Below are 17,941 nucleotides of genomic sequence, written 5' to 3'. Positions count from 1 at the left end.
TTTGTAAGCAGCCAAATTCACTGAATCAAGAGGCTGTTTTGGTCAGTTGCTTATTTGAATGCAGCCAAATTTACTGAATCAAGGATGTTTTGGTCAGTTGCTTATTGAATGCAGCCAAATTTACTGAATCAAGGCTGTTTTGGTCAGTTGCTTATTTGAATGTAGCCAAATTTACTGAATCAAGGATGTTTTGGTCAGTTGCTTATTTGAATGCAGCCAAATTTACTGAATCAAGGCTGTTTTGGTCAGTTGCTTATTTGAATGCAGCCAAATTTACTGAATCAAGAGGCTGTTTTGGTCAGTTGCTTATTTGTAAGCAGCCAAATTTACTGAAACAAGAGGCTATTTTGGTCAGTTGCTTATTTGAATGCAGTCAAATTTACTGCGGATTGACGACAACACCTGTCACGCACTCGCGCTAACAAGATATCAAAAGAAGAGAGAACACGAAGCTTATAAAATCAGGCGCCGAAATATGAAGACCAAATCAAATGGTAAAATTTTGAGCAATAGCGTAGCTGATGCACTCCACCTTTTTTTAGGAAATGACGATAAATCATTCGGAATACCGGCAGACAAATGACTTTTTTTCTCATTAATTATTTTTTCATTTTTTTTACAAGTTTGATATTTCGTGGTCATTTTTTGAAAGTGGCACGGCAAGGGTGTGGCTGATGCTTGCTGAGGGGTTGTTAAGCGGGCTCTCGATAGGCAAATCGCCTATGGAAAATATATAACAAACTATACTACTGATGTGTACTCGACGTTGGAATCTTTTGTAAAAGCTGTAAAAAAAATTTACGTATCTGAAACCGAAATCAACGAGATAAATAAAATTATACCTGCTGGCATTAAAACTATAAAAGTACTATGAGTATTCATGAAGTGATTTCTGTATATGGAAATGATGAAATTCAACATCGCATCCTCAGCTGCTTTTGCAATAAGAAATTCTGTTATTGTTATAGCGGCGGCGTCCGCCGGCCGGCCGCTCGTCTCCTTGTTTCAATTTATTCATTCATCCACTTGTCGTGCGTTCGCGCAGTCTTGAAGGTACCCACTCTTGTCACTTGTTCGGTGTTGATCTCGCTGCATTATATGAAACTCGCTGTGTATTGTGTGAGTATATTTGGGTCCTAATAAGACCTTCAACATGGATAAATTCGTAATCCGTACGTCAACAGCTGATGATCAACCGTCATCGAGTCAACCCGTCGCACATACGTAGATTTCGACTAATTAGGCGGCCAAAAGTCAATTTGAAAAAAATAACACGAGGCCAACAATATTGATATCCACAAGTAGCTAACACTTCCAAGAATTACGCCCCGCCCATTTGTCGCCAGACGAGTGCGCCTGGGCCGATCGACAGGTAGTCGAAGTTCGATCGTCGCTACTTACGCACGTAACTGTTCTCGGCGCTACCATTGCAACGGTTTTTATAAAGTGAATGTTTAATTTTCAAAGTGAGTTATTACAGTAATTGTGATGGATTCTCAAACTTCAGGTAAGATATTTTCAATGTTGATTAATTAGTTCATATTTTGTAGGTTTATATTACATTTTTTAACCACTCAAAAGTTAACCCATTTTTCTAACAAAATATTCTTGTTTTTGACTTTCAATAGTGTCTTTAGTGTACTTCAGGGTCCGTCCCTGTCAAATTTTCTTATTTGTTTAATTGGTTATACACTTTACATTATCTTAAATAAAAAATCAACCGCAGAAACCCGCAGAATACCACAAAATTTCATATCAAAGTTTGTACGTAGAAACCTAGAAAAATATGGGATTTTGTCTCCTATACTAAAACATATTTTTTATTTGTTGTAGGGTCTTCTAGTGCCTCTGGCTTTAAAGTAGTTACTCGGAAGTACTTGTTCGACCAGATGCAAAGTCAAGATTTACCAAATTTCGGTGAAAAACTGGACTATTTGGAAAATAATCTGCTGGAGTGTTATGGAGTTACTGAAGAGAGTAAAAAGACTCTGAAGCATAATTTTTCCTACATAAAATCTCAAATGAAACAAAGGTGGTTGAAAGCACACAAAGTAGAAGAAGTTTTTTTAAAAAATAACCAGTCCTGGTTAGAGGGCACTTTTGAAATTCCTATTGAAACGCCTCGCCAAGGCCGACCTTGCAAATCCTTTGCGGATTCAAGTGAACGTAGCAAGAGGAGAAAGACTGAGGAAATACGTTCGTCTACAGAACCAGAGGTCATTGTACATGCCGCACAAGTAGTTTTGCAAAAGGATGGCAAAAGGGATGCCTCGACAGTTCTCAAAGACGTTACGAAATCGCCGACCCGGGCTAGTAAATATAGGAAAGCCTATTCCAAGGCGAGTGATATGATCGCTCCTTTGACCCCATTTCAGACCCTGAAAATGTTTGTAGAAGCCGATCTCACTCGGCAGCAGTATGAAATAATAAGGGCAACAAACAAAAGGCATTATCCTTGCTATGATTTATTGTTGAAAGCAAAACAAGAATGCTATCCACCAAAAAGTGCTTTACGGGTAACGGCTACTTGTGCAGAAATGGATTTACAAAGCCTTATAAACCATACTGTTATGCGCTTATCGATATTCCTGGAAGAAGTGTTAGTAACACTGAATGACAATGAACGGGAGTCATTAACGTTAATTTGCAAATGGGGATGTGACGGCTCCCAACAATCACGGTTTAAACAGAAATTCACAGATGATGCCGACTCTGATGCCAACATATTTATAAGCTCTTTTGTGCCTTTGAAAATTGTTTGTGGAGAAAACAATGAAAAGACTGTTTGGCAAAATCCCACGCCTTCTTCTCCACGATTTTGCCGCCCTATAAGATTCCGATTTATTAAGGAATCTACAGATATAACAAAAGAGGAAATCAGTTATGTGGAAAATGCCACCAAGTCCCTGACGCCCACTACAGTGAATTTAGATGGTGGCGAATTTAAGTTTAGGCATATCATGAAAATGACGATGATTGACGGAAAAATTTGCAATGCAGCAACAAACACAACATCCACAAGTCGATGCTATATCTGTGGGGCTACTTCAAAGGACTTCAATGACCTCAGTAAAAGAAATGAGTCAAGCCCCGAAGCGTTGGATTTCGGAATTTCGGTTTTACATGCCAGGATACGGCTTTTTGAAAGCATATTGCACCTGGCATATAAATTACCTGTCAAGAAATACAGAGAAAGGAGAACCCCGGAAGAAAAGCTGTTAGAGCAGAATAAAAAGAAGGATATCCAAGAAAGGTTCCGGACAGAAACTGGTCTCTTAGTAGACATGCCAAAGGCAAATTTCGGAAATACAAATGATGGCAATACCAGCAGACGTTTTTTCGAGGACACCGAGTTGGCGGCTGAGATAACGGGTATAAACCATGAACTGATTCATAGACTTAAAGTCATAATAGAAGCTATTTCTTGTGGCTATAACATTGATGTAGCTAAATACGACAGCTATGCTTTGGACACAGCAAAGTTATATGTGGAGCAATACGGCTGGCACCCTATGACACCAACCATGCACAAGATTTTGATTCACGGTGCCAGCATTATTCAAAAGGCTTTGTTGCCAATAGGGCAATTATCGGAAGAAGCAGCAGAGGCACGAAATAAACATTTTCGGTCCTATCGGCAAAACTTTTCAAGGAAGTTTTCAAGAGAGGTGTGTAACCTTGATATATATCAAAGGTTGCTATTAACATCCGATCCTCTTTTAAGCAGTATGAGGACTGTCAAAAGAATTTCTCAAAAATCGTTCTTAAAAGAAACGATAGCTCTGCTTGTGTCTGCTGAACCGAACGAAGAGATAGATCAAGAAAACTCAGACACAGATCAGGAAACATGATTTTTCTTGAAAAATAATGCGGGAGTGATAATTGTAATTGTAAAAAAATTATATATGAATATTGTATATGTCAAATCTTGTATAAATAAATAAGATTATTGCTCATAGAAATTAAGTATTTGTTTAAAAAATTGTGTTCTTATAAAAACTGTATCTTTTTAATTTTTTTTCTTATATTTACCAAATAAAAATGTTTTTTTAGTCAAAAACTGTTTTGTTTCCTTTCTAAACTGCCTTTTACCCCATAAAAATAAAAACATATTTTTGGCCGCCTAATTAGTCGAAATCTACGTATGTGCGCCGTGTTGTTGTATGCAGTAAAAAAATTGATCATTTGAATCAAATCAAACTCAAGTTCCTGGAATCTGGGCATTCACAAATGGAGTGTGATTCTATGCACTCCGCTATCGAGTCCGCAAAGAAACATAAGAGCTAGCGCGCAAGATCAACTTTTGTCTCTGCAACTATTTTGTCTCTCCCATCAACTCTATGGGCTAGTAAGAAAGTGCGCGCACGTAGCGACGCAACTCCCGACGCAATTTTTTATAGAAGACGAAGATGGAAACACAATCTCATGGTTGAAGATCAAATTTATAAAGGTTGAAAAAGGGTAACAAGAGATATTGTTTTGTCGGTATGATCATTCTTCGGAATACAAGAAGGTAGACATTGATTGAGGTAGAGGATCGCAGAAGAACAGTTGCAACTCTACCCTTGAACCCTGCCTATTCTGACCCAGGGCCAATACCTAATGCAAAGAAAGCAGACTTGGTTAAACTTGTGAATGCTGGTCACATACCAGAGGAACTTCATCTATGGTGAATTTTTCAAATCGGATTAGTAGTTCCCGAGATTAGCGCGTTCAAACAAACAAACTCATCAGCTTTATAATATTAGTACAGTTTAAAAAAAATTAAATTTTTTATATGTATACTGAATTGTAAAATTAAAATTGTAATTTGGTTTGTGTGGTATATAATAAACGTGCCATTTAAAATTAGTAAGTCTATAAGAAAGTAAGTGAATTACAAATTTTGTGTTCTTTCTTTTTGAAGTCGGTTAAAAATGAACAGCAGTTGTTACAGTATCACATAAAGATTTACAAGCGTCAATGTCATTATACAATTATTATAATAACCCATTTTGTTAAAATAGTTTCTTATGTACATTTGTTGTTAATATCTATTGCATTTACTGCTTAAAAGTTTGGTTTTCATTATTTAAAAGTGTTAATTTAAAAATACGTTGATGACTAGTAAAGAATAGATTATTCCTAATACGGTATACATGTAACCAAAATATACACATTATTTACATAAACAGTATCCAATGTCATATACACCAATATTTTACATATAGTAAAATCTATATGTAATATAATTTTATACAACACACACGTCTCGAATCACAGATAAAAAAATAAAAATAAAAATTGACAGATACAAAAAAGTTCGACTGACATCGAAAAACCATTGTTTTTTGGTCATCATTTGAGAAAATGTCAAAAATCACAGATAAACACAAACTGTCAAACATCACAGATAAAATGCAGTCACATTCAGTCTTACCGTTACTTAAAACTAGGACAATCTTCTTGCTTGAGGTACAATAAATAAAACCCATATGTTGTTTTTCTGTTCGTATTACGTCAGTATTACTTAATAACTAATTTTACATTCGTCCATCATGAGATAATTCACACTGTGGCAACACTCGAAATTATTTAAATACTTACTCGTAAAATGTAAGTGTTATTAGCAAAAAAATGCATTTGGTAAAGAAAATACGTTACTGTACTTTTTAAAAATTTTTTAAGTATAATTTTTTTTTTATTTGTAAATAATCAGTATTGCCACTCACAAATACATACTACAAAAATGCTTATGTTATTGTTTTTTTTTTTTTTATTATTTTATTTATAAGCAAGTTTTTACCAATTTTACTATTCCCTAGCTTAAAAGAACATTTAAACAAAAACTAACACAATTTAAAAGTAAATTCTTTCCAATAGATTCCTTTACATATACTGGAATAAAACTGCAACAGCTAAAACAGTCTTATTACACAAACTTAAATATAAGTCTGTTTTAAACCAATACTATAAAGTCACGGTTTAACTTTGCCAGAGGTTTAAACTTGTCCTTATCTATGATTTAACGCTAAAACATGTTTTGTAATAAGACTTTTAGACCACAGTTTTAATATATTTTAGACCCGCTTTTAGTTACTCTATTATTAAAAAAACTGTATTTAAACCTCCACTAACAAAAAAAAATCAATAACACAAACATTTACACACCATCTAAACAAAAATTACATATAGACAAAGTTAAATCTACACAGGCTCTGCGACAGCGACGAAATTATAGGCCCATACCCTTGGGCATTGTCATATAATTCAAACAGGGGTGCCGCAACCAATTTGTAGTTCTTTGGCACAGCGAATAGAGCTCTATCTTGCAACTGTACAAGGAACAGGCGTTTGTGCTCTTTCGGTTTTGTTATATGCGGCGGTATGTATGGATATTGTGGCGGTTCGAAGTTCGGTCGCCACCAGTTGCCTACAAAGAAATTGTATGTTGTAGTTTTATAGCAAACAAATCCTACTATAAGTTTGTGAGGATGTATAAATGCGAAAGTTTGTTGTGTGTGTGTGTGTGTGTTTGTTACTCTTTCACGCAAATACTACTGAACCGATTACAATGAAATTTAGTACACATATAGAGGGTAACTTGGATTAACACATAGAATAGGTTTTATCCCGGAAATCCCACGGGAACGGGAAATACGCGGGTTTTCCTTTGAAGCCGCGGGCGGAAATCTATATGTCAAACCTTTTCGAGAAAAATACATTTTGATAAAAGAACATATACTTTTCTTTCTATTCTTTAAAAATTTCTCATTTATACAGCACTAGTGGTCCGCCCCGGCTTCGCCCGTGGTACATATTTCGCAATAAAAGGTAGTTTATGTTCTATCAGGGTCTAAAGATCGTCTGTGCCAAATTTCATCAAAATCGGTTGAGAGCTTTAAGTAGGAAAGCGTAACAGACAGACAGACAGACAGTTACTTTCGCATTTATAATATAAAGTAGGGATTTTAATACCATACAACTGAATAATCAAATACAAATCTATATTAAAACTTTTACATAGCCAAAAACATGATTCTCTTAGTTAATTAAATAAAAATTACTCACCAATAGTGTCTTCTATGAGCCAATCTTGTTTCACGCCATCTTGTCGACCGAGTGTCTCAGTTAGCAATCGTTTCAGTCCTTCAATTTCATCCTGTAATATATCAAATTTATATCAATAAACAGTATAGTGTTTGTATGTATGTATGCTTAAATCCTCTTTAACTACGCAACGGATTTTGATGCAGTTTTTCATAATGGATAGGGATTCATGAGGAAAGTTTTATTAAAGTATGTTTGCGATTACCATTTGATTTTAATAAATATAGTTAGGAAGCAAGAGTGATATAGGCTACTTTTTAACACGAAAAAAACATCTCGTTTTTATGTATATTTCCTCCCACTAGGCAAGCAAAGCCACAAATGGAAATATACTATTGGTATATTGAAGTTATCTATATATAATAATTAATCAAACATATTGGTAAGAGCAAAACTCGAGAACGGCTGAACAGATTTTGTTAATTCATATTTTACAATATTCCTTGAAATACAAGGATGATTCTTATGGAGAGAAAACGTAAACATGTACCATGGGCGAAGCCAGGGCAAACCGCTACTTATATAATATGGATTATACTCTGTAACTATGCCTTCTATAAGTAAATAAATATAAAAACATAGAAATAGATGTAAAACTCACCTCTCCTGGATTGAGTTCTCCACCAGGCAATTTGAAGAATGCAGTTCCGAGTTGTAATAACAAGACATGCGGGAGACCATGCTCATGTACTAATAATACGCCCTCTACTGATCTGCAAGGAAAATATAAATATCCATACTAATATTATAAAGCTGAAAAATTTGTTTGTTTGAACACGCTAATGTCATGAACTACTGGCCGATTTGAAAAATTCTTTTGGTGTTAGATAGCCCATTCATTGAGGACGGCTATAGGCTATACATCATTACGCTCTGACCAACAGGAGCTAGGTGGGTGAAACCGCGAAGCGCAGCTAGTGTTAAAATGTAGAAAGTGTATTCAATTTTATATTTGACATCAATACAGTTAAAGACAGAAAAAAATAAGAGGTATAAGGCAAAAACTGTGTCAGGTTGGAATCCTACACCATAATTCAAAAGTACTCTTTAAAAATGTTCAAAAAATATCCTATGTTAAGCATATTTTATTTGATCATAGTATGGTTAAATTGATATGATTTTAAAGAACAGAGTTTTTGCCAGCTCCTCTCTGTAGAAACTGCTATAATAAATTGTGATTTATGTAGTTTGTTTGGTGAAGAATTTGCATCTGAAGGGAGTCTAGTTGAATGAATATATATTTGAGTTGGAGATTATATTAATAGGAAATCTATCTGTTTATTAAGCTTCCACAGTTACAAAATACAACGCTAAATTACCATGTTTAAATTTGGAATAACAAAACATGAAAAAAGTTATGTTCAAACTGGCCACTTTGGTTTCACGAATCAAACCCTTAACGGTTGAATAGTAGTAGTCAAATATTGCAAATAATAATTTCTCGTGGATTTAAGCAGGTAGTCACGGGGCAGCTAGTATAGTACATTAGCTTACCTCCTCATGCCAATCTTGGAAAATTCCTCACGCATCCTTTGAAATCTCGCTGGAACTGAAGCATCCTTTTCAAACAGAGGTTCTTTGGTTCCAAACGTATAATTAGTCAAGGGATATAGATTAATCGATCTATTTAGAGTCAGACTGGCTGCGTTTTGACTATTTTGATGTTGAATACCCGGTCTCACCGGCCATTGTTTTGCTTGTACGGTCGCCATAATGTTGGTTGTCTTGTTCAAAGTATATAATTTAGATTGATTATAATAGTAAATTATGTTTCGGTTATACAAAAGAGATTATTTCACGTAAAATAGCAAATATTTTGATAATTTAACAACACGTTTCAGCTTCGGACGCCAATTTTGCACAAATCATAAATTACAAACGTGTGCCACAGATAAAATACAGTCCACAAACAAATTCTGTCCACAGATTACCATAAATTAAATAACCACGACCTATGTAATGCGTAGAAAGTTCGACTAGCGCAATATTTATTTATGTCTTGTCTGTTTAATTTGAAAGATATGGATGGAAAAATGTAGTACTCTTAGAGTATATATACTATCTATAGAGTGCGAACAACCAAGTGGGAACAGTAGGCACAGGTGGGAACAACACGACGCTCCCGCCGCAAGCGCTCGCAGTCGTGGTTGAGTGCTCACGAAGTGCATTGCTCTAGATTTTTTTCATATTTACGAATAAACGTGGTGAAATGTGCAGTTCTATCTTGCAAAAACGATACTAGAAAATAAACAAAATTGAAATCCACTATCAAATTTCATCAGTAAGTCGATTGTTTTACATAATTTGATGAAAATAAATCTAGCATCGCGGGGGTGAAGGGTAGGTGGGAGGCGGACACGCGCAGGCTCGCTCGCGCGCCTCACTGCCGCCACGTGATCGTAGTGATGTGACCTGACCAACGCTGTACTCGATATAAAGTTTACTAGAAGAACTATATTTTAACAAATTATTTATTTAACTTTAAAATTAAAACTCTTTTAAAAATGTATTATAAATAAATTTGTGGTGTGTTTTGTATGATACACTTTCTAAATTATGAATGCGAATGTATTATAGTGTAAATGTAAAGTATGTAATGTTACGATATATTTTCTGAACCACTAAATTGATTTTGAAGATTTTGATAGTAGAATGGATAAAATTGAATAAAAAAATTATTAATATTATTTATTATATTATCATTTTAAATTATTAATTATTCCTTAATATTTTTTACCATTTTTAAAACATTATTATTATTGTTTGATTTATTATTAAATAAATAGCACTAAACCCGAACTTTTATTTTATTAACTTTATTATTTAACAAGTACTCACGTTTTTCTGATATTCCAATCAAACATATTTTTTAAAGTACTTATAATTAATACAAGAAAATTTCTTATATAATATTTAATATTCAAATGGAATAAACAAACTTTATTCAGTTGGTAAAAAAATTTAAAATTACATATTTATACTTTATTCATATATTTTTCCTTTAATAACTTATTGAACATAAAATTTACTTATGATACATATTTATTTACATAACTTATCGATAGTTCAACACGCAATTGATATCTACCCATCCCTATTTGTCACACACACATCTATATAGTATCTATAGCTCATCTGCCTACGATGCGCACTATGCAATTTGTGCAATACACTCGCTCTATACTATTGTAATATATACTCTAAGGTAGTACTGCTTGATATAACATTGAGAAAAAATATTATTGTATGTATATTGTAAATATACTATTGCCGTGCCGTGTGTAATGTACATCTTTATTTGTGTACAGATCTAGATAATCTGTGATTCGTTTCTTGTCTATGGTATGATGTCAAACCATAGAGTACACTATTCTATTGGAATTTGTTTTGACTTTTGTGTGTCTCTGTCTTCACTCTTCAGTCTTCACATTTCAATCTTGCCGTAAAATCAAAAATTATTTGAAGAATTCATTTGTATTTTCTGATTTATTTTGTAATTTTAATGATGTCCCAACAGACAGAATTATTGACGGAAAATCCAGCGCAATGGACAACTGTATCATTCGTCACGCCGGAAATACAGAAGAAGGAATTAAAACCATTTGTCTTGTGTAAGTTACTATTAATTTAATTATAAGACTATTTGGTGAACCGCATACTTGTGTAAAGGACTAGCTAGCAATAGTGGTGAATTACCCACTGCAGGGCCTCGGTTAAACACTTATCAAGGGTCGTTGACAATACAATAATAATTTCATCAGTTTAAGCATGTTTTTTTAATCTAATTTTAAATCTATACAATTTCAGTGGCCCTCAAAGAGCTAGAAGGTAACCCGGACAGCCGAATGGCGAGCCTCATGAACGCGGATAAATTCTCAGCAGTACGGTTCGTGGTGCGGCATGTCTCGCGACTTAGATCGGCGAATAAAGAGCCGTGGAGCGAGGAGGATATGCAGATGTTTCTGGAGGGACTTAAGTGAGCATTTTGTAAGATTTTAGTCATTATAAGAACTCTATACTCTATAGTTTCACTTGGAGATGAAACAACAGCCCTTTAGTATCTAAAATATAGTAGACCCGCGTTACACTGGCCTCTAGCCTATCCGTCGCCCCCTGTAATCCGACGTGTGTATAAATAAATAAGGAATCCCTAGTGTTTCACAATTTTTACGTCGATCATGCATGATTTAACAGTATACAATAAAAATGTGCCACCACTATTTGTGCTCTACTCGAAGATATTGTTTTAATTCCAAAATACACAATGTAACATGAAACAGGCCTTACTAAACCATCTTATCCTAGCATTAGGTTCAAAATTTGTCAAATTACAAGGTACTCTTAAGTAAAAACATTCAGCCTATAGGGGGATCTCTAGGCAGCACTCTATACCCTATACCTCGACAAGGCCTTGCAAAACAATTATCGGAAAAGTGCGGGTCTACTGTAGTTCTAAAATTTCTGAATATGAAAAAATTAGTTATTTTAAAGCTAATTGTATTACATGATTATATTATTCTAAACGGTTAAATAATAATATAACACTTTATGTTGCTAAAGTAGATATGGAAAATAGGCCTACATCATACAGTTGCAGAAACAGCATATTATAATATCACTAAATATTATAAAACGAAGTTGCTTTCTCTGTCCCTATGTATGCTTAAATTTTTAAAACTACGCAACGGATTTTGATGCGGTTTGTTTTTAATAGATAGAGTGACTCAAGAGGAAGGGTTTTCTACACTAATACTATAAAGAGGAAAAGTTTGTTTGTTTGTTTGCTTGTAATGAATAGGGTCATAAACTACTGGACCTATTTTAAAAATTCTTTCACCATCGAAAGCTACATTATCCACAAGTAATATAGGCTAGGTTTTATCCCGGAAAGTCCACGGGAACGAGAACTATGCGGGTTTTTCTTTGTAAACGCGGGCGAAGCCGCAGGCGGAAAGCTAGTAGCATATAATTTATTAGTTTTTAGAGAAAGCGTGAGAAGCCGCGGGCGGAATTCTAGTTAAATAATAAAGTGAAAGTTTATTTAATGTATAAATAAACACAATTGAATGCGTCATCATTTCGCACCCTTAAAACATAAATGGCACTAAACGAAAATGTTAATTTTACAGTACGGCCGTTTTAAGATTTTTTAAAAATTGAATTGGTGATATGGAACTAAAAAAATATAAATATAGACTTGTGATCGGATTAAAATAACAGTTTGACTAACGCTGTTTCAGTATCCAGTGGCAAACAATAAAATTATTGATTATTTATTAATGGAGAAGCATTTTAAAAAAATGTTTAGTATTGTGTCGGTTATAGTTTTCTAGTTATTCAAAACTTTTTGCTTAATGACCTCTAAAATGTTATTTTCCCTACATTGTAATAATAACAAAGAGAGAAATAAAACAGTAGAATTACTAAAATAATAAAGAATTATATTTATTTGGCACATGCTCATAGTTTTCGGTCAAAATTACCACACATATTCATAATTAACAAGTCTGTTTGAATCATAAAAGTATTGTCATAAATAACATTAACATTAAAATCTTGTTCTTACTACTTACTAATCAGTACAGTTATTAGAGGTATTTCAATTAATTTGCTAAGGTCAAATTCTTTCCAAGTAGGAACTGTTAAAGTTATGTAAAAATCAGCGTATCAAAGGTTTAATTATCACGGGTCAGTAAAAATCTTGCAGTAACTTCGTTAACCTTCTTCGGTTTTCTATTAGAGTTAATCTTTTTATATATTTTATATCTGGGCTTTATCTCTGTTAAGTTAAAAATAAGTTTTCGTGACTCTTCAGAAATTCTATCTGCGATTTTCAGACGACATGTACTTCCACAAGGTTGCTTAATCATTTTAGCTGGAAAAACGTTTTGAGTTTGAAACATATTTTTGCCTTTTTTTTTTTTTTTTTTTTATAGTGGGGAAATCTTCCAAAGATACCCACTGCCCCCGGGGAAGGAGCCGTGGGTTATGTCGGATTCCTACCGACTAAAACCCCACTGTGTTCCGTCGAGCCGCTTTAATGATGGGGCCGCGGGTATTTGTTAGAATTCTTCCGCGGCCTGTATTTATTAGTATCTTCACAATATTTGTAGTATGTAACGATCTTATTCTTTTTCGTTTTCTTGTAATTGCATCAACTGGCTGAGTTGGAGCTTCTTTTGCAGTATCGTTCATCGTTCCTGTGTCATTTGTATTAAAATGTATGATTTCGACGTTATCAGCAGGGTTGGAAGAGGCGACAAGATAACCATCATTCGGAGCAAGACTATTTTTAAGATTCGAATCAGCAGGAAGATGATCACTTATTTGATGATTATTAGAAACTTCAACAATCTGAGTGAAGGAAATGTCATCAATTTTTGCATTTGGTCATTCCTTTTACTTTACATTTTGGGTTCTCTGTTTCGTCATCCGGATTAGAAGGGTCGAAATTATTACGTGTGTCTATAGTACCTACTTTGAGTAATTTGTTGGGTTAGGTTATGGCCTTTGTATAGACAAAGCTGAAGCTGAACTGGATGATGTGCTTGAGGACGAAGATGAGAACGAGCTGGACGACGAAGACGATGACGACGAGTTTGAGTTTGATCTCCTGCATTTTTTATTTGATGGAAAGTTTGTTCTGTCATCGTCTGAGGCGAGAAAAAAGTTACCATCGTCAGTGTTAGTTTGGTTGTGATAAGAGCTTAAAGGATGAACTTCTCATGATGTTCAAATCGGACGCACTCATTGTTGAAAGCGGTTCAACAATATCGGAATTTCTTTTAGAAGCAGGCTTAGTAATTTGAGATCCATCATCGTCATCATTTTCTTTTTTTCTTTGATTGTTCTGAGTTGATAATTCTATTATACTTCTACATCTACTTCTTTTCGGATCCATGATAGTATAATACAAAAAGCCTTAAACAAAATGCCTTTTTTTATTATTAAATTCGAATAAAAACAAAGTCCTAATTAAAGTTAACATAATATAACTGACACTAATGTAATTACGCACAGCGAAAATTTAAAAGCATATTTATTGATTAAATGGCTCTTTAAAGAAAATGCCCGTTATTGAATTTCGTATAAAAACAAAATCCACACTAAACTTATTAAATAACTGGCATTATATTCAAACTGCCACTTATGCATTTACTCACTGTAAATATTCGAAAGCAAATTAATTAAATAAGTGGCACTTTACACAAAGTGCCAGTTTTTGACTCACCTCGACAAGGATTTCCACCGGAGACTTGACGCGAAATGGCATAGTGCCGGTTTATCAATTACCGACCGGACAAATTGTGACAAATTCATAAGTGACACTAGCGACATCTAGCAAAAATTTGACGCATTAGAGCTACCGGGATCTTTGCGTTAGGCGCGTTTCGTTTTATGCCTTTTGACTGCATACTTAACTCAAAAATGAATTTTTTTGTATAGTGCCACTTATGTTTTAAGTGTGCGATTTGTATTCATTAAGAAAACAAAATGTAACTTACATTATTTTATTAATTTCACAAATATTCATATTTTTCAGGTTTACCCCAGAGTGTGTGAGCGAACTAACAACGCTATTATGTATGGATAAAATATACAATAATATACAAAGGCATTTGAGAATAAAGCCTGGTATAGCAAGCCTGCAGTGGAAAATAGACCTGTCTTTAAGGTAAATACTAGCTAAGCAACCCAGCTTTACCTGTGTAATAATACTAGCTTATGTGCCAATTCACACTATAATGTATCTCTAATATTATAAATGCGAAAATAACTCTGTCTGTCTGTTACTCAATCACGCCAACCAATCTACTGAACCAATTTGCATGAAATTTGGTATAGAGATATTTTGATACCCGAGAAAGGACATAGGCTACTTTTTACCCCGGGACATAGGATAGGTTTTATCCCGGTAATCCCACGGGAACGGGAACTATGCGGGTTTTTCTTTGATTGCGAAGCCGCGGGTGGAAAGCTAGTGACTAATAAATGGTCCTAGAGGTTTGTAGTGCAAAAATATTTGTTTGTAGTTAGCCAGAAATTTATTTAATGTGAATAATTGAAAAAAATCGAATTTCGAGTCAATTGATCTCAATCATTTCCGAAGATTTTACTATTACTACAAACATTGAAGAAAATTAGCTAGATTAGTCGAGCCGTTCTCGAGGTTGATACTTCACATTTGTCGATTTATTTTTATGATATGGACTAGCTGTGCCCCGCGGTTTTACCCGCAGTGCTCCGCTTCTATTGGTCTTAGCGTGATGATCTATAACCTATAGCCTTCCTCGATAAATGGGTTATCTAACACTGAAAGAATTTTTCAAATCGGCCAAGTAGTTCCTGAGATTAGCGCTTTCAAACAAGTTTTATAATATTGTATACTAGGTTTCCACCCGCAGCTTCGCCCACGCAGTTCGGGATTGCGTTATTTTCTCGGGATTAAAAGTAGCCTATGTCCTTTCTGGGGTATCAAAATATCTCCATACCAAATTTCATGAAAATTGGTTCACTAGTTTAGACGTGATTGAGTATCAGACAGACAGTTACTTTCGCATTAATATTAATCTACATAATATTAGTATGGATTGGTAAAGATAATATGTTTTGAATATTAAACTTCTTTTAAAATTTTATTTACCTAAGTATATTTTTTTTATATTTCAGCCAAACGAACATACGCAAAGAGAACGCGAATTCAGAAAGAAGCAAGGAAATCATACACAGGGATACACAAATCATCCTAACGTTGGAATTGACGAACGGACAAAAGTTCTTATATAGATTGAGTGTGAATAAGTTCCACGAAATGAGGTTCGTTATAGCGAGCGCTTTGAAAAACATCATTGTACTGGAAAAACGGAATTGTATGAGGAAAGACTGATTTATTTCAAACTAGCTTTACGCCGCGGCTCCGCCCGCGTAGTCAAAGAAAAATCCGCATAGTTCCCGTTCCCGTGGGATTTCCGGGGTATAACCTATCCTATATCCTTCCTCAGTTCTCATGCTATCTCTGTACCAAATTTTAAGTAAATCCATGCAGTACTTTTTGAGTTTATCCCGGACATACATATAGACAAAAATTCTGAAAACTATATTTTTGGCTTCAATTTATATAGATCACGCCTCAAATTTTTTTTTTTAAATATATAAAAATATACTGGTTTGACTTTTCATCAATTTTATTATATTATGTATAGAAATATAAAGAAATGTGAAATATTAATGAATTTGTTAAATATAAGAAAAATCAATTATGTAAATAAAATTTACACTTAATATTCTTCATAATTTAAAGATAAATATATTACTATTGTATATTATATAGAAATGGAGTAAAATAAAAAAACCGGCCAAGTGCGAGTCGGACTCGCGTACTGAGAGCTCCGAAGAAACCTATTTTTTATTATGTTGTAACTTTAAATTTTTCCCTTTTCTGTGCTATAAAACGTTGTTTTTTAACAAAGGAGATGTCCAAAAGCGACCAAGAATCGACAGGAATGAAATGTGTACGAAGAGTGTGTTTGTTTGAACGCGCTAATCTCGGGAACTACTGGTCCGATTTGAAAAATTCTTTCGGTGTTAGATAGCCCATTTATCGAGAAAGGCTATAGGCAATATAATATCATCACGCTAAGATCAACAGGAGCGGAGAAATGTGGGTGAAACCGCGGGGAACAGCTAGTATAATATAATATATAGATAAAGCGGTTATCCTGAAATCGTTATAGTATAGGAGCTAGGAGCAAAATAAAATATGTAAGAAATTCGTTTAAAAAATTGTGATACTTACAACATTATTACAACGTCATGTTAAGCTACATGATGTAAACTTATCTTCTAATTTTTAAACGAATTTTTACTTGATTTTATTTTGCTCCTAGCTCCTATACTATAACGATATCAGGGTTGCCGCTCTAGCTACATTATATTATTGTTAGACGTAACATTTGATTTAATATTTTTGTGGATAAATAGTTGTCAATATAGTTGCACTGTTACCTGTCAGAACATGCTTATGTGTCGCTGCGATTTGTTATCAATGATCTACATCAATCATTCTTATTACATTTCAAACTAATATTTAACCCAGACTCGCGTGTAATTTCTTATATTATATTATTTTTAATTGTCAATCCATTGGTACACATTTCATTCCCGTCGATTTTGTGTTTTTAGTTCATACATTTTTGCACATCTCCTTTCAAGACTCTGTGTTCACGGGAAGTAACCCTGTAGGTATTGATTCCCTTGCGAATGTAGAAATTTGCTAAAAATGGGGCATAAACGGCTGAAGCTTTTGATTGCGTTAGCTTATAAAAAAAATTCACATCTTCAAAAGACCATAGACTTAAGTATGAACACATAGATAAAAATAATATTTTCAATAATTGTCAAAAATCATGTGATTTATGCCTTTGTATATAAGTATTAAATTTATCATGCTTGTAAAGAAAATTAATTTGTATACAAATTAAATCATGTAAATATGATATTTCTATTTTGTATGAGATAATATTAACCTATGTAAGTATATTTATTATTTATATATAAGACCTTATAGGTCTTCTATCGTCCTGCGAAAGTCGCATTAAATAGATTCAGACATTCCAAATATTACGCAAGACAAACAGATGAACAAAATTTTGATATGTTGTTTTATCTAATAGTATTATATAAATATAAGCACTTGAAAAATATAGTTTAACACATTTTTTATGTTTTAAATGAAACTTCTTATGCGCGTTAAGAGTAAAATTTCAAGGTCGCGTCAAGGCAAAACCGTCACGTCATAGAGTTAGGTGACTTTGAATCTTGCCAAAGGAATTTCACTTCTGACACGTGTGCT

At 34.0% G+C, this 17,941-nt stretch overlaps 4 protein-coding genes and 1 long non-coding RNA gene across 5 annotated transcripts; 3 read left to right on the top strand and 2 right to left on the bottom strand.

Annotated features, from left to right (window-relative positions):
- Positions 1-1,351: 1,351 nt before the first annotated feature.
- LOC123704521 lies at positions 1,352-2,520 on the top strand. The gene is made up of 3 exons (XM_045652903.1): positions 1,352-1,507; positions 1,834-2,432; positions 2,479-2,520. The coding sequence occupies exons 1-3, from the start codon at positions 1,489-1,491 to the stop codon at positions 2,518-2,520; spliced, it is 660 nt and encodes a 219-aa protein (XP_045508859.1). The 5' UTR covers positions 1,352-1,488.
- Positions 2,429-3,950, top strand: LOC123704774. Its single transcript, XM_045653271.1, has one exon. The coding sequence runs from the start codon at positions 2,538-2,540 to the stop codon at positions 3,849-3,851; it is 1,314 nt and encodes a 437-aa protein (XP_045509227.1). The 5' UTR covers positions 2,429-2,537; the 3' UTR covers positions 3,852-3,950.
- A 1,527-nt stretch (positions 3,951-5,477) lies between these two features.
- LOC123704786 (cleavage and polyadenylation specificity factor subunit 5) lies at positions 5,478-8,967 on the bottom strand. Its single transcript, XM_045653287.1, has 4 exons — positions 8,584-8,967; positions 7,691-7,802; positions 7,051-7,141; positions 5,478-6,412 (listed from the first exon to the last, which is right to left on the bottom strand). The coding sequence occupies exons 1-4, from the start codon at positions 8,799-8,801 to the stop codon at positions 6,165-6,167; spliced, it is 669 nt and encodes a 222-aa protein (XP_045509243.1). The 5' UTR covers positions 8,802-8,967; the 3' UTR covers positions 5,478-6,164.
- A 1,550-nt stretch (positions 8,968-10,517) lies between these two features.
- LOC123704788 lies at positions 10,518-16,283 on the top strand. The gene is made up of 4 exons (XM_045653289.1): positions 10,518-10,700; positions 10,897-11,065; positions 14,633-14,764; positions 15,760-16,283. The coding sequence occupies exons 1-4, from the start codon at positions 10,592-10,594 to the stop codon at positions 15,974-15,976; spliced, it is 627 nt and encodes a 208-aa protein (XP_045509245.1). The 5' UTR covers positions 10,518-10,591; the 3' UTR covers positions 15,977-16,283.
- On the bottom strand, positions 13,168-14,558 carry LOC123704802. Its single transcript, XR_006753179.1, has 2 exons — positions 14,321-14,558; positions 13,168-14,010 (listed from the first exon to the last, which is right to left on the bottom strand). It is a non-coding gene; the product is annotated as an uncharacterized LOC123704802 (long non-coding RNA).
- Positions 16,284-17,941: the final 1,658 nt, after the last annotated feature.

This window comes from Colias croceus, chromosome 30, assembly GCF_905220415.1.
Source record: "Colias croceus chromosome 30, ilColCroc2.1".
NCBI classification, from domain to species: domain Eukaryota; kingdom Metazoa; phylum Arthropoda; class Insecta; order Lepidoptera; family Pieridae; genus Colias; species Colias croceus.
Note: the sequence above shows the minus strand (reverse complement) of the source record. Positions and strands in the feature narration are given on the sequence as shown.

What these genes read in the sequence shown, in the direction of transcription:
- LOC123704521 (XM_045652903.1), top strand. An exon ending in AGCAGTATGAAATAATAAGG is followed by an intron (nt 2,433 to 2,478) that starts GCAACAAACAAA and finishes TATTGTTGAAAG; the next exon opens with CAAAACAAGAATGCTATCCA.
- LOC123704774 (XM_045653271.1), top strand. Translation starts at nt 2,538, where the DNA reads ATGGATTTACAAAGCCTTATAAACCATACTGTTATGCGCTTATCGATA.
- LOC123704786 (XM_045653287.1), bottom strand. Translation starts at nt 8,801, where the DNA reads ATGGCGACCGTACAAGCAAAACAATGGCCGGTGAGACCGGGTATTCAA. An exon ending in TCCAAGATTGGCATGAGGAG is followed by an intron (nt 7,803 to 8,583) that starts GTAAGCTAATGT and finishes TTTTCCTTGCAG; the next exon opens with ATCAGTAGAGGGCGTATTAT. An exon ending in GCTCATAGAAGACACTATTG is followed by an intron (nt 6,413 to 7,050) that starts GTGAGTAATTTT and finishes ATTTCTTTGTAG; the next exon opens with GCAACTGGTGGCGACCGAAC.
- LOC123704788 (XM_045653289.1), top strand. Translation starts at nt 10,592, where the DNA reads ATGATGTCCCAACAGACAGAATTATTGACGGAAAATCCAGCGCAATGG. An exon ending in ATGTTTCTGGAGGGACTTAA is followed by an intron (nt 11,066 to 14,632) that starts GTGAGCATTTTG and finishes CATATTTTTCAG; the next exon opens with GTTTACCCCAGAGTGTGTGA. An exon ending in AAAATAGACCTGTCTTTAAG is followed by an intron (nt 14,765 to 15,759) that starts GTAAATACTAGC and finishes TTTATATTTCAG; the next exon opens with CCAAACGAACATACGCAAAG.